Source organism: Diadema setosum, chromosome 9 (genome assembly GCF_964275005.1).
Source record: "Diadema setosum chromosome 9, eeDiaSeto1, whole genome shotgun sequence".
Classification (NCBI taxonomy): domain Eukaryota; kingdom Metazoa; phylum Echinodermata; class Echinoidea; order Diadematoida; family Diadematidae; genus Diadema; species Diadema setosum.
In genome coordinates, this window is record NC_092693.1 from 24,933,433 (window position 1) to 24,948,368 (window position 14,936).

General features: G+C 41.3%; 1 protein-coding gene across 1 annotated transcript; it reads left to right on the forward strand.

Annotated features, from left to right (window-relative positions):
* The first annotated feature begins 5,801 nt into the window (after window positions 1–5,801).
* LOC140232466 (uncharacterized) lies at window positions 5,802–11,645 on the forward strand. Its single transcript, XM_072312557.1, has 4 exons — window positions 5,802–5,933; window positions 8,465–8,792; window positions 10,298–10,493; window positions 11,064–11,645. The coding sequence occupies exons 1-4, from the start codon at window positions 5,867–5,869 to the stop codon at window positions 11,643–11,645; spliced, it is 1,173 nt and encodes a 390-aa protein (XP_072168658.1). The 5' UTR covers window positions 5,802–5,866.
* Window positions 11,646–14,936: the final 3,291 nt, after the last annotated feature.

The following is a 14,936-nucleotide window of genomic DNA, read 5'->3' on the forward strand; positions in this document are numbered from 1 at the left end:
ATGCACGCAAGTAGAAGCTAAGTAGCACGCGTCTAGTAGGTAAGAAACAAGTGCGAAACTTGCAAACATTCTTGTTTGCTCGCGGAAAATCTCCTGCGTACTGGAAAATACCTCCTCGCCACAAGCCCGCGTAGCTTGCCCGGAAAGGTGTGACACGGCCTTTACGAATGCCATGATTGACGGTCAACATGCACTTTGTATCTTTTGTGAAGCTTTTGTGTTGTTACTATTATAGCGTTTTGTGGGAAACGCGTGAAATTCACACCTCCTCCGTCTTCCTAATTCGGTAGTGAAGGTCCCAGTTAGAGAGTACCCTTGTGGTTATATAGGGACTCTAGCTCCAGTCAGAGTGCCCTCAGCTAGAAGGTACTGCAATGTCTCCACTCAAAGGCGCCAAAGGCTCTGGCTTCACTCCCCGCTCCACTCAGAGCCTTTAGAAGGCTCTGGCTCCACTGGTGGAGGCGCGCCCTCTATCTGCCTTTGTAGGCATTACAGTTAATGCACATGCACCACAGAACTTGTGTGACCTAGCTGCACCAGTATCCTTAGTCTGGGCTCCGTCCCCTTTTCCTTGGTTCGACCAGGAGAGGGCGCAAATTTTCTGATTGCGATAATCGAGAGACTGCGCGCCCAAGGGCTCCGTCCCCTTTTCCTTGGTTCGACCAGGAGAGGGCGCAAATTTTCTGATTGCGATAATCGAGAGACTGCGCGCCCAACGAAAAAGGGTCCGGGAAGAAAGTTTCAGTTCCGATCGGATTTTGACCGAACGCGATAAATCATTCGCTCTGACAGGTCCCGCCCACCGAGTATGGTAGTAGTCTGTTTAGCCAGTCTCAGTAAATGGAATTCGCATCTATCTGATTTCGTATGTGATCTATATTAATGACATGTAGATCCATATAGGTCACAAATTGGTTTCAGAGTATTCAATTCTTCTGAAGAAAAGATACAGTACCTTTTTCTTCATAGTAGGCCTAATACGAACACATAATGCTGAATTTACTGCTGAAATTGGATTAGACTAGTCATCGACTGTTCTAGGTATTACACAGTTCAGCACCTTTCTCCCAACACCCTGCAGATCTGTCCTTGGTCTCACCAGGGAGGTGCACTTCTTCCACCTCCCTGGTCTCACCATGGGCGGATGGAGTACTGCATGCATGCATTGCATAATTATGTATCTTACCCAGTATAACGGTGTTTAGTTTGGCCATGGAGCTAAAAACGAATGGCGATCTACGATCGTTTATCTCTAGTGATTTCTCTCTAATGTTTTTTTTTTTCAACTTTGTACAAAAAATAGGGCCCAACAGGAGCCATGACTGCTCGTATCATAATTAGAAATGTTCTTAATTTTGCGATCTTGTTTGTGCAACAGGATTTTGTAAGAGAGAGGTATTTCAGTCGGCTGCACTGTGTCCGAGCGAATCCATAAACACTTTGAAAATCGACTAGGCACTGATTCTAAATATCAAATTGATATTATATGCAAATTGACTGGGTATACTACGACTGCAGTCGACTGTATGTTGTACTTGTGGGCCAATCCTATAAGATGAAGCCTTGAACTTCTGGAATCCCCCTTTTTTTAGCCAAGTATAAACGTATCAAGTAGGTTTACAATTGGATTTCTATATATGTCTGGAGAACAATAATTCACAACACAACCACAATACTATCAGCATAGGGCCTAAATACCACGCAATTTCAAATAAAAACATCCACAAATCTTTCTGAGTGTGGCTCTGACAATGAAATTACTAGTAATAAGTGATTTCATCGATGAATAGCCATCAAAGCTTTATGTGTTATGAAATATAACAGGTTAGAATACAAAAACACGCTTTGATTACGCGAGCATACAAAGGTTTACCGCGTTGAGCTTCACAAGGAATAGTATTTTATCAGTTTTGATTAAAAAAAATAAGCTGGTATTTTCTTCAGACCTAATTTACCAAAGGAAGATAAAGATATCACATGTTTGATGGAGAATTTACGTGGCAAACCTTATACACACTATGTATCCAAAAATTGAATAGGCATTGTTTTCCCGAAGGTTCGTTAATCTGAAAATAAGAGAAACTTTATTATTTTGAAGGTTTGATAGCTCTCCCCCCCCCAAAGAAAAAACAAAACAAAAACAAACAAACAAACAAACAAGCAAACATCAAACAAACAAATGAAACAAGGTTCGTAAATCCACAAATGGAAAAATTGCATACTTTTAACAAACATTCGGAATTACTAACCAATATCGTTTTAAATTAACGAACCTTCGGTATTGCAAACTTTTTTTCTTTATTTTTCTTTTAGGGGCTATACAAACGAACATTCGGAAGACCAATCCTTTAGTATTTTAAACGAACCTTATTTCGTTTTGGATTACCGAACCATCGTAATAATAAACCCTGAAAATAAACCTTCAGAAAAACAAACTGTAACCAGAAATAAGAAATTTCTGACTCCAGAATTATTCAGCATTTACCAATCCCAGATGGCAGCGGATATCATACAATTCTGATATTCACCTTGCATTATAATGATGATGCCATGTAACAATCAGGAGGTAAACTATAATCATCGAGAAGGCGAGAGAGCCTCCTTGATATAACAGGCAAACTCCACAACACCATGCTGAAGGGCATATAAATCAGACACTTGCTTATGAATATATCGTAGTGCAAAATAAATTCATTAATTATTCATTTAAACTTTGATACCACAGTCTCCGGGGTTCACTCCTCAGAACAATACATATCACATGATATCAACATGGACTCCTCAATCTAGCTGCCCTATAGATTTTTAATCCTTCATTGTTGGACGATAATTAAAGATGTTCATTAACAGCATGATTAAAGGAGAAATATCTGGTATTTCCAATGAAACATAATAGTACGTTACCGTTAAGACAAATTGCAATATGTCGTGCCCCACACTGCGCATCGTCAATTTTTATACAGATGTTCAATGCATATAAATGCAATTTTACTAATAGCTGGGTTCGAAAGTTATATCATCTGTGATTTGTAAATATTTGCTAAACTATTTACTTCGGGGTATTGCTTTCCAATAGGTGATCTTTAACCATACAGACAAGAGAAAGTCCACTCCCATTAAAAAAGAGAAGTAAAATGCATGTCTTTTCAACAGTATGGTTTTGCGGGAGGTAATTTGCTAGTCGTATCTTATTCAATTTTGCCCCCCCCCTTTTTTTGTGTGTGTGTGTGTGTATCAATGAGAATGACCTGTATTCCGTCCTGCATTCACATTGGTGAGCACCCATTAAAAAGAAGTGTTCGCTTTCAAAGTCATAAGACAATTTGAGTCACTGTGTACCTGCGTCTGTGAAGCATTCTCCTTCTCATCATTACAATGTCATGTTGTATTATCATCCTTCGATCAACACGGCTTAGTGTATACCATTACAAGTTTGTTTCCTTTTGCTTTGTTTTGCTTTACTGCTATAGGTTAGCACTAACACCTTTTCAGGGAAAATAGATGTGTGTAACCCTCCTGTTACTTCTAAATCCATTCAGTTAATAAAATCAAAAGAATTGACATATTGTTATCGCCACGTATCAGCACATGCCGTGTGAACATAACAGCGGGTATTGTTGTGATGGTTAAGTGTGCTATTTACAAGTATACATAACTACAAACCCTTCTTTTAAGTTTCGGCTAATGAACATTATTTCATTATCAGAAAAAAAAAATAGTGAGCAATACTTTATTTTCGAATAAACGAACCTTCGGAATAACAGACATAGCTTTTAACCAGCACCATATTCCTCACGAATATAGCACTATCAGCATAATCTGTTTTAAAGGCAAGCCACAAGTGTTTTGGTAAAAGGACGCAAGGAATAATGTTGCTTTTACGTTTAGATGAAGTAGTTTGACTATGAAAGTTGTTACTATGAATAAATTCCCTCAGAGCGTTTGTATAAGCTTATAATTGGATGAATCCTGCGAGTTATGTTGGCCAGGGAGTGAGTTTTCGTAACGTATACGTTTCCCACCTGCGCTTTTCCATGGAAATGAGATAATAAAGTTACTTTAATGTGTTCTATAGTGAGATATGGGAGTAGTTCCTTGCAGTTGAGCTATATAAGGCTGTCATAATCCTTGAGGAGAAATCTCATAGCAGGGTATCACGTATGTTTCGTTAAATCTTAAAATACCTTATGGAATTCGTCAGTGAAATTCGTCTGTATTTGACTCGATCTTTATAAAAAAAAAAAAATAACAAAAACACGAACCTCTTCGTTATCCTACCCGCAGGCGCAATCCAATGAATTTCACTTGCCTTTGTTGACCATGACAATTTTTTATTCCTATCTACAATCAGGCTTTCAAAGACAGAAATCTATTTTGGCACGATCGACTATTTGAATCTGGTTCCTACATTCGATATTTTGTAATGATAATAATAGTATTATTATTATTTCTTTTTCTTTTTTTTCTTTTTTTTGGGGGGGGGTCTGGTTTTTAATATCTTTGCTAGAGTTGCTTTACCAAAAATATGTGACACGGGATCCCTTAAATCTATTGGAATATTGATCAAAAGTCATGTATATGAAGATCATATATTTTAGCGGATATATAGTGGGATTGACCCTTTTACGGATGTCATTCTGTTATTCTCGGAGGAATCAATCTAAAATAAAGTCTGTAATCTGCAATAAGCCTATATGTCCAATGAAACATGTTTTCATCGTACTATAAAATCGTGGTATACAGCTCCCCTATTTGGATGGAGGCTACGTTTCATGAAAAGACTTCTCTCTCATAAGACACACAGACTTTACTTCTCTTGTATACATAATATAGCTACATAATTATGAGAATCTTTGGAATTTCCTTGATTTTATGTAAAGACTTTTATATGATGACTTCATGAAATCATGGAATGGGCATCTTGTCTCTCATCATGCATAAAGAAAGCACGTAGGCCTACATAATGCAGTATGAGCTGGCGATCGAAGTACAAGTTAGTGGGCTCAACTTCAGAACAAAACCCCCTATTTTGGTGGACAATGCTGTAGTGTAGTGGATGGAGGTGGGCAGCACTACCACACACTACCAGCGGGAGTGCGATCAGCTGGTATTCTCATTAACTAGTAAAACTGTCTGATTGACTGCGAGTCATGAATATTCATGACCACTCTAGCGTGAACTCTTGACCCTGCTCGACGCGGCGAAAGTATTTTACTGGACTCTTTTTTTCTCGGGTATCGCAGTTCTCGGCGTATCGCAATCCTCGGGTGTCACGCCCTCATACGGCTTGTCGCGTACACTGAATCACCCCTACGAGTAAAAAGAGTCCAGAAGCTAGACTACAGTATCCTGCGCAGCCAACCTGTCCGGTATTCTGTCGCAGTTGCAACGCACAGTCACTCAACGCCGTGGCGTTGTATGGAACTGCATAGTACGCATATCCTCTGTACGATACCCGGCCCGTGCTATTTTGTGGAGACTTGGACAAAGTCAGTACCTATTTAATTGAGATAATGTTTTGAGAGAGTAAAAGGTAACCGTGGTCTATAAAGCTATATACCACGACCTGTTGGTCAACGTTGCTACTCCCTCCAGTTGTGGATGTGGCTGCTGAATGCAGTAATCCAAAGCTTTTTTGTACGGTTCGCGCTTTGTTATTCTCAAGAAGGAAGTGTCGCCACGAAAAACATCCAGACGCACTGCACTGCCACTTTCTCGATCCCGTTCATTAATACAAGGGAGGTGGCCTCCATGAATATACCAAGTTCATTGAGTGCTTTGGTATGCGGCCAACGCAACAAAAAAGCGTGATATACTGTACTTCCTAGTAAAACATCTGTCGAGTTTTACTAAGATTTGCTACGCAATGTCGAATCTATTCTTGGTAGTTGCGACTTTGGCCATACAAGGGATTCCGTGCGATGGACAGAATGGTAAGCGTGATACATTCATTTACTTGTAAAAAATATATATATATATTTCGCTTTCTCTGAATGAGTAGCACAGGAAGGTATATGAAAGGTCGAATATTTATCTGTGCAGTGCTTTCATTCATGTTGTGTAGATCACCGAAATGATTTTAAGTTATAATCTGTGTAAATAGGGGGCGGTAGGCCAAGGGGGGGGGGGGGGGGTGGGAGGGAGGGATGATTTCCCTTCCTCTTGGCCGACAAGGCCAGGCCAGTAAGGAATCGAGGCCCAGAATAATCACTCCACCCACACACTCGCACACTTCTCACGTAGAAGAAAACATGCTAATTTGTGTATTCACATAATAGAAACTAGCAAAGGTCGATGTATATTGTTTCGTCATCTTATCTGCAGACATTACACTGTAGCCCATATTTTGCACATTGTAGACACAAATCCAGGAATTATCTAAGTGCCCCAGCCTGATCCATGGACTCAAAGCAGTGAGACAGACCACCCCACCTCTACGCTCATCGGCCTCAGTGTCAATTCCCAAAAAGAATCTTAGTAAAAAACAGTCACTGCATGAGACCGTGTGACGAGCGTGGCCATGTAAATAATGCGCATTGATCAGTTTAATAATGGTAATGCGTTATATAATAAGCTTTTTATTATTATTAGTGGAATTGTTGTGATTACTTCGTATCATTGTTTGATGTTGGTGTGGTCTGGCCAGCTCCACCCCCCCCCCCCCGAAAGAAAAACAAAGACTACAAAGTGTTCCCAATCCCATGTCTGTAGTTGCTTGATCTTTTCAAACTAACGATGTAGGCCATATGACTTATACACAATATTCTAATCTTATTCTCTTTCTTGTTTCTTCTTATCGGTGTTCACCAAGGGATACATGCCGACTTCGAACAATGGATATATAGCACGGATCGGGTTCCTCCCGGCGATGTGCTGGGAGCTAGTGCTTGTGGGTGGGTCAAGGGAAAATGGTTATAACCCCCCGGTCCGGAAAAGGAGGGGAAATAATGTTATGGAACTATTGACCCTTGACCCAACCACGAGCACTACCCTTGACCCACCCCAACCCCACCCACACACACACACACACACACACACACAAACACACACACACACAAACACACACACACACACACACACACAAACACACGCTAAAAAAATATGATGCCCCCTGGGAAAGAGGACATTAATTTTATCGAGCACAATGTGCCACGAGAGAAGAATATAGCATAGGAGCTATATATAGGAGCTTCTTTCCCTGAATTATAGAGTCACTATCTTTTGCCACAAAGTTGACAAGTCCTTTCGCAAAAGGCACATTTTGATATTATGTGGCGTGGGATAAATCATAGACATACAGATTTTAACACTTGCTCACTCCAAATCAGACAAAATTGCTTATACAATTACCGTTAAAAAAAAGATCTTCTAGTACAACTGTGATTTTAGCATCACATAACTTGTGCATCGAATAGAAGACAAATAAACATGAACTAAGAGGAAGTACCAAAACGACGACGGAGACATGACAATACACTAAACTTCCGTTAGTCCGTGATTCACAACCCCCCCCCCCCCCCCAGTAACCAGGAAGGAAATTGATATCCGACTGAGATCTTTTTCCTGCCTATTTTTGGTTAGACAATAATGAGAGTGGCGTCTAGAAAATTTTCTTGCTACAATGCTAGCTTTATTGTCCTCTGAATTAATCCAAAAAAATAAACGATCAAAAGCGTTCTTGCAAAAGGAAAAGGTTTGCGACAAAAACATTAAAGTTAAATTTATTTCTCTGGTCTTACATTACAGTGTGTAATATTTTCATACGTGTGGCACAAGTTAACTTAAAGCCCCACTTGGGGGTTCAAGTATAAGTGAGTGAGTGGGGGGAGGGGACCAACACGTTTTCTTCTTCTTGAAAAGTCATGGTCAAATTTGTCACCAAACCCAGTGCGTTATCACAAGGGTGACAATTTAAAGGACCTCAGAACTCCCTATTTCATAAGATAAATGAATTGATGAAAATCGAAAAAGTTGTTTCAAACTTGAAATACTCTGAGTAAATACATCGAAGTGTGCACTTTTAAGATCTATAGTAAATCCAGGGGTTGGGCGGGATCGAATGGGGGCAATTGTTACATTTATTTCATTTATTTTTCTTTTATCTGCATTATCAAAATTTCTAAATACGGTGGTGTGTACTTGGCAGGTATTTTTACCAGTGTGATATAATATTCATATGGACACCATGCCCCCATAGAAGCTCTCAAAGCTGCCTCACCCCCATGTTTTAAATAATCCCAGGTATTAGTCTGCAAGAATGCGTTGAAGGTGAACCTGCGATACTCAGATGAGCGCGAAACCCCCGGTCTCTTGTTTCATTGCTTTTGATTCTCGATGTATTGGTTGTCTCTTGCGCAAGATCTAAAGTTTTCGTACCATCATTGCAACAAACAGACGCATATTAGTTCACCTGAGTTATTTCATGGACCTTCATTAAGTACACACTTTCGTCTTTGTTTTACAGATTTCGACGTACGACTGGTCGGTAGCCCTAGTCCTGCCGAAGGTCGAGTTGAGGTATATCGAGAAAACGAGAAAAGATGGGGTGCTGTGTGCAACGACAGTATTGGAAAGCCTGAAGCTGACGTGATTTGCCGCCAAAGCGGCTACCCGGCTGGATCGTTGCGCTGGGATCTAAACTTGGCATCTGTTTCTAACATTTCAATGGCTTTCTTGAGGAGTTTATCATGCAGTGGTTCGGAAACATCAGTCAGCGCTTGCAATGGTTCCGTCTTGAACACCACATCCTGTCCCAATGATATGCAGGCGACTGTTGAATGCGATACAACGCCAGGTATTAAAAGGATAAAACTGTGATTATGACAAGTCCGAGTCTGTAGAGTCATTATGTAATAGTCAATTTGCTATGCATATTTTATCTTCATAACGATCCCATGGCACCCTATCGTGATAAGCCTCTTATGCCAGTATCAGATTTGATTTGCCAAGTTTTCACACCGAGAACCCCCCCCCCCCAAAAAAAAAAAAAAAAAATGAAGGAAAACGTAAAACACAATACATGTAGTATACTCCGGGCAATTATGGTAATAACTAACATAATAAAGAGGAGATTCACCCTCGAAAGTGACAGTAGAGGATGAAGTTTATCCGGCACTGTTACAATACAAGTTAGCTATTGAGACGCTGCAGAACTTGAAATACACGTCTGTGTTTCATCAACATATCGTTATATGAGCACATTGAGAGGCATGTTTTTTTTTCTTTCTTTCTTTCTGTCTATCAAGGCTCAATTTATTTATTTTGGCTCTTTTTTCAGCAGTCTCTCACTTTTGCATCTTTCTTTCCAAATCTTTGCATTTAAAGGATGTTGCCATTTTCACTGCCTGTTATACATGCAATTTTTCGGTGTTCATGGAAAATAATACGTTATAAAATTTTGATGTGAACCATAAAAAATGTACAAATATAGAAATGTATAGTGTGTTCTTGTTAGCAACAACTTCAATGTACACCCCTGTTTTTTATCATAGAGACGAATTACACATGCAGGTTCCCGACGGCCTAGTGTCAAATGAAATTATGAATCGTGCTACTTTAGGGAATTCAATAATGTAGTCGCATACCGGTTTTCAGATACCATTATCAACTTCATTTTAAAGATGATAATGATAATTGTTATGTTATAATTTCGATGACAATAACAATGACAGTGAAAATGCAGATCACCTATTTACATGACCCTTCGATAAATAGTGAACTGCCTTGAGGCGGAGAGGGAATCATTAATTTTTTCAACAGTTTTTTTTTTCTCGATAATATTAATCATTGTGGGAGTTTCTTCTATTTGTCTCCTTCTACAAAAATTTGATAAGATCGCAACTGCTGATCTGTAAATTAACAAACATGTCGGAAAAGAAGGAACCAGTGGGACTCGAACCTGTCATCTACTGCTTTCTTGGCAGCGACACTACCACCAGGCTGTCCCTGGTTGCCGGCAGTCAGTTTGGCAGTGACACGATGAAAATGGAACAAACCGTTAATACCCAAGCTCCGAAATTCCGACAGTGTTATGTTAAGTAGTCCAATGCGGACAAGGCTTATTAAATGAAAGAAAGATATTATTCAGAGGGGTGAAGGTTCAGGTGTCAGTTTCTTCAATTACACCTGAACCTCACCCCTCTCAATAATATCTTTCTTTCAATATTAATCATGATCAAATAAAACAAATACGTCTTTGGAGCTGTCTTAATGTCTCTTTAATATGTGATATGGCTCACTGCAATTATCTCATCATACATAAATTAATCACAATCATATCTCCCCTTGCTGAATTAATTGTGACAGTAGGGGATCTATCCCCTGGAGCCATCGCAGGCATAGCCATAGGTTTCGCCATCGTTATCATCGTCTGCTGTCTCTTCAGCCTCAACTGCAGCTGTCAGCCTTGTTGGAAGAAGACCGAGGAGAGGGATGACACGGGCGTGTATGAGTGCAACAGCGGTGGCAATAAGGTCTATTCCACCACATCCAACGTAAGCTTTTAAATTTTTTAATTGAGTTTATGTTATTTCTGCCTGGCCTGAATCATGGACTTTCGCAAGCTGTTACGATTATTTTTATATCCATGCATTGCACTTCGCCAGTGACAGTATGAACGTGGAAAAATACCCAAGCTCCGAAATTCCGACATTGTTATGTTAATTAGTCCAAGGTGGACAAGACTTATTGCATGAAATCAAAAGGTTATTTAAGGAAAGGGTTGAAATTGTGCTATGAAAGACAATTAGGTTTTAATAAGTTATTTCCCTCTGTACGGGTACCAGGGATAGCCTGTCGCTACCCGGAAAGCAGTATAGATGACAGGTTCGAACAGAGGGTGACGGATGATTAAAGTCTTTCATAGTACATGACCCTTGTTTGAATTAGAGCGCGATATTTAGTTGATAAAATACCATTATTTCATATTTTGACTGTCTTTAAAGTGAAACTAATCATAAGAGGTATCGTTGATATAGAGTGTCAACTTCCACAGTCAGCATGTTAACACGTTGCTCTAACAGTTTTCGCCACACATTGTCTCTCTTATCGTTTCACTGTGACAGTTGAAGTCAGAATCGGAAAGCCACGGCAACTCAAACGTGTATAGCACCCACGATGAACCCGATCCCAGTTTGTTCGTGTATGCGCCGAAAGTGCCGGTTGTGATAATGACATCACCACCGGACGAGAAAGACCACCATGCAGAAGAGAATGGCAACGTGTTCGGTACTTCCGGGGAGACGGATGCCCGTGTCAGCTTGAATGACGACTTTGTAGTCGTCACCATGACAGCGGATGCAGTAGCCTCAGAAGAGAACATTAAATCCGGTGCAACAGTCACAAAGGAGACAGATGGGGACACTGACAAAGAGCTGAAAATGGAGGTGGAAGGAAAAGAAAAGGATGGAGAAGAGGAGAAAGGTCCGACTCTGACTGAAGAGTGTGAGGAGGTAACACAGCGTGAGGTCGAGAATAGTGATGAAATTCCAGTTACTGGAGACCTATTGATGAGCTCTGAATCAAAAGCCATAAACAAAAATACTGATCACGGAATTCAAAAGGAAGCTTCTCATTGTGTGCCACCCAACCTTCACAATGACGCAGTGTGTACCGTTAATGTTGAAACACACGATACGAAGTTCTGACTGGTATGATAACTTCAGGAACGGCGCAGTGTTTTCAAAAGTGTGGGGGCCTACTTCCGGGTTTCATGAGCTAACAAAGTGATGACACCTTATGTATTCCTTTGTATGGTGAACAAAAAGTGTGGGGGCCCGAGCCCCCACGGCCCCCACGGCTGCGCCGGCCCTGAACTTGGCAGGTGTGGTTGTTGTTGTTGTTGTTGTTTTGTGTTTTTTTTTTGTTTTTTTTTTGTGTGTGTGTGTGTGTGTCAGTTCCATAACACCATAATGCTACGGTTGGAATTCCAATAACAGAGACGAAACTCATACCCTCTAGACCCCGTTTACAGTGCTGGGCCGGGCTCGGCCGCGGCTCGGCCGCGGCCGAGCCCGGCCTCAATTGCGCGGCCGAGCCTCGCAATTTTGTCCGTTTACACTGCTGGGCTCGGCCGCGCTTTTAATTCAAACCTTTCAATATTTTGTCGTAGTGGCGCTCTGCTTGTAAACGAACGCAATTTGGTATAGCCTGGTTTTCAGACCCTTTGCCAACTGGATTCCGTGGCGACGAAGCCGCCGTTCGGGCAAAGGCCTTTGCCGAAGGAAAAATCCTTTGCAGGACAAAACCACCTTAAACTATACTAGTTTTCCACGTTGAGGGGGGTAATATCGTGAATAGCAAAATAGTACGGGCAGAGGGTCTGGAAGCCAGACTAAAATTGGCCACGCATTTGGCCCAGTTTGCGTTTACACGTAGACCCCGTTTACAGTGCGGGGCCGGGCTCGGCCGCGGCTCGGCCGCGGCCGAGCCCGGCCTCAATTGCGCGGCCGAGCCTCGCAATTTTGTCCGTTTACACTGCTGCTGGGCTCGGCCGCGCTTTCGATTCAAACCTTTCATTATTTGGTCGTAGTGGCGCTCTGCTTGTAAACTAACGCAATTTGGTATTGTCTGGTTTTCAGACCCTTTGCCAACTGAATTCCGTGGCGACGAAGTCGCCGTTCGGGCAAAGGCCTTTGCCGTAGGAAAAAATTCTTTGCAGGACAAAACCACCTTAAACTATACTAGTTTTCGACGTTGAGGGGGTTAATATCCTGAACAGCGAAAGATACAGGCAGAGGGTTTGGAAGCCAGACTAAAACTGGCCGCGCAATTGGCCGCGCATTTGGCCCAGTTTGCGTTTACACCAAGAAAAGGCCGGGCTCGGCCGCGGCTCGGCCGCGGCCGAGACCACCTCCAGAGCGAGGCCAAATGCGAGGCCAATTTTGGCCTCGCATTTGGCCTTTTGCGCGTTTACACTGAAGCGGCCGGCCGCGGTCGAGCCTCGCACTGTAAACGGGGTCCAAGGAGAGGCCAGGCTCGGCCGCGGCTCGGCCGCGGCCGAGACCACCTCCAGAGCGAAGCCAAATGCGAGGCCAATTTTGGCCTCGCATTTGGCCTTTTGTGCGTTTACACTGAAGCGGGGCCGGGCTCGGCCGCGGCCGAGCCGCGGCCGAGCCTCGCACTGTAAACGGGGTCTTTGTGTAACTTCGTGTATGGATGGTGTGTGTGTGTGTGTGTGTGTGTGAGTGCATATGCAGAGAGAGAGAGAGAGAGAGAGAGAGATGTGTGAGGAAAATAGAAAGAGTGCACAAGTGGTGGAGATTATTTCTGTATAAAGACAAAGGAGGGGAACTCAAAGCAAAATAAAACACTGCGAATACTACTATGGCTTGTATTACACTACACCCAAATAATGTAGTTGACCGTAATCTATAGTTTCATCAATCGGTTGTTAGGACTTGTAGGCCTTGCCTAGTTTAAATTCATAAAAACTTGTCGATATCATTATGTTATTTTCACATTTTACCTCCTTTTTCAGCTGGTAAAAAAACAAACAAACAAACAAACACACCTCAGTGCAATGCCACACCAAGGAGCTTTAAGAGTTTGAGTTCCAACTGGCTGAATTATTCAAATAGTCGTCAGTTTTCTATTGATGTACAAAAGAATTCCACAGGTGCATTTGTGCCCTTGAAGATTGGGGTTTAATGATGCCGTCTTGCTGAGCAGTCTCCAGATTCATTTTGAACGTTAACATGATGTTGGTTATATTTTGCTTGTTTATTTATTAAATGAAATGAAATCTCCCTTAATGATAAAGCATTTAGAATAAAAGACAATCCCGTCCAGAAATTTGTGCAAAAGTGTAAATCAGAGCTTTATCAAGAGAAAGTGTACCATCCTGGAAAGCCGGTTTTATCATGCACTTTTTCACTTTTCCACTAAAACTGACATAGAACAATCCTCAAGCATAATTCTTTATTGATGTATATTATAAAATATCAGATTAGTGTCCGGCATGCCCAGTCGAGTAATATTTATTTTTATTTCACCATTTTTGGCGCAATTTCTATTCGCACATCCCCGTGTCTTTACCATTATAATTATACCACCTATCTTTTATAAATGGGGATAGCGAAAAGTAATTACCACCACAAAGACATCTTCCCAAGAAAGTGGCTGGTGATTATGCAGTGAGACGCGAGTCTTGTTTTCCTACCTGCGCGGCAGCTCCAGTTTGGCACATGCTTCTCTTTATTATTTTCGAGTGGCGGCATCGAACATCTCATAGCAAAGGAAATAAGATGGTTGTCTAAAACTAAGGGTCGTCTGTATAATCTTCAGCTTAACCATGGAGCTACTCCATGGCTTAACTTAAAGACGTACTTATGATAGTCCACGAGTGTCAGATTATTCCAGTAAGTGTTTATTGTACAAAGAATAACAGGAGGTCATAATGATATACAGTGTACCATAATAAAGTTCATTGTTAGAGTGTATCCCTTATTTTGTGCCTTTGGATGTTTCTACACAGATACATGTATATGGCGCTATGTAAATATGCTGTGGATCATTATCATCATCATCATCATTTTGAAAGAATGCATGTATAATTATGTTAATGCTTGTGATGAGTTGTACAGTGTTTTGTTCTTAAAATTATGCAAGCGGCAAGTGCTATAAAATAGGCTGATTTGGAGATTTGAATAGTGTCGTGATATTCGCTGCCAAGGTTACTGTATGATGAGCAATGAAAGGATACATTCAGAACTCCCACACGTATCAACCGTGTAAAAATGCACTATCTGAATAAAGTCGTATATCAATGTAAGAGGACTCTATACATGGATGCATGTTTGACCTTGCGAGCATAGGGAGTGTACTACCGTTGCTGCTGTCCTGTAGCTCCATGTACTATAATGTTGTTATCTTATTCCATGATTGTACTTGTTTAAAATGAAATGACACATATCGTGCACCAGAAGTCTCCATACTTG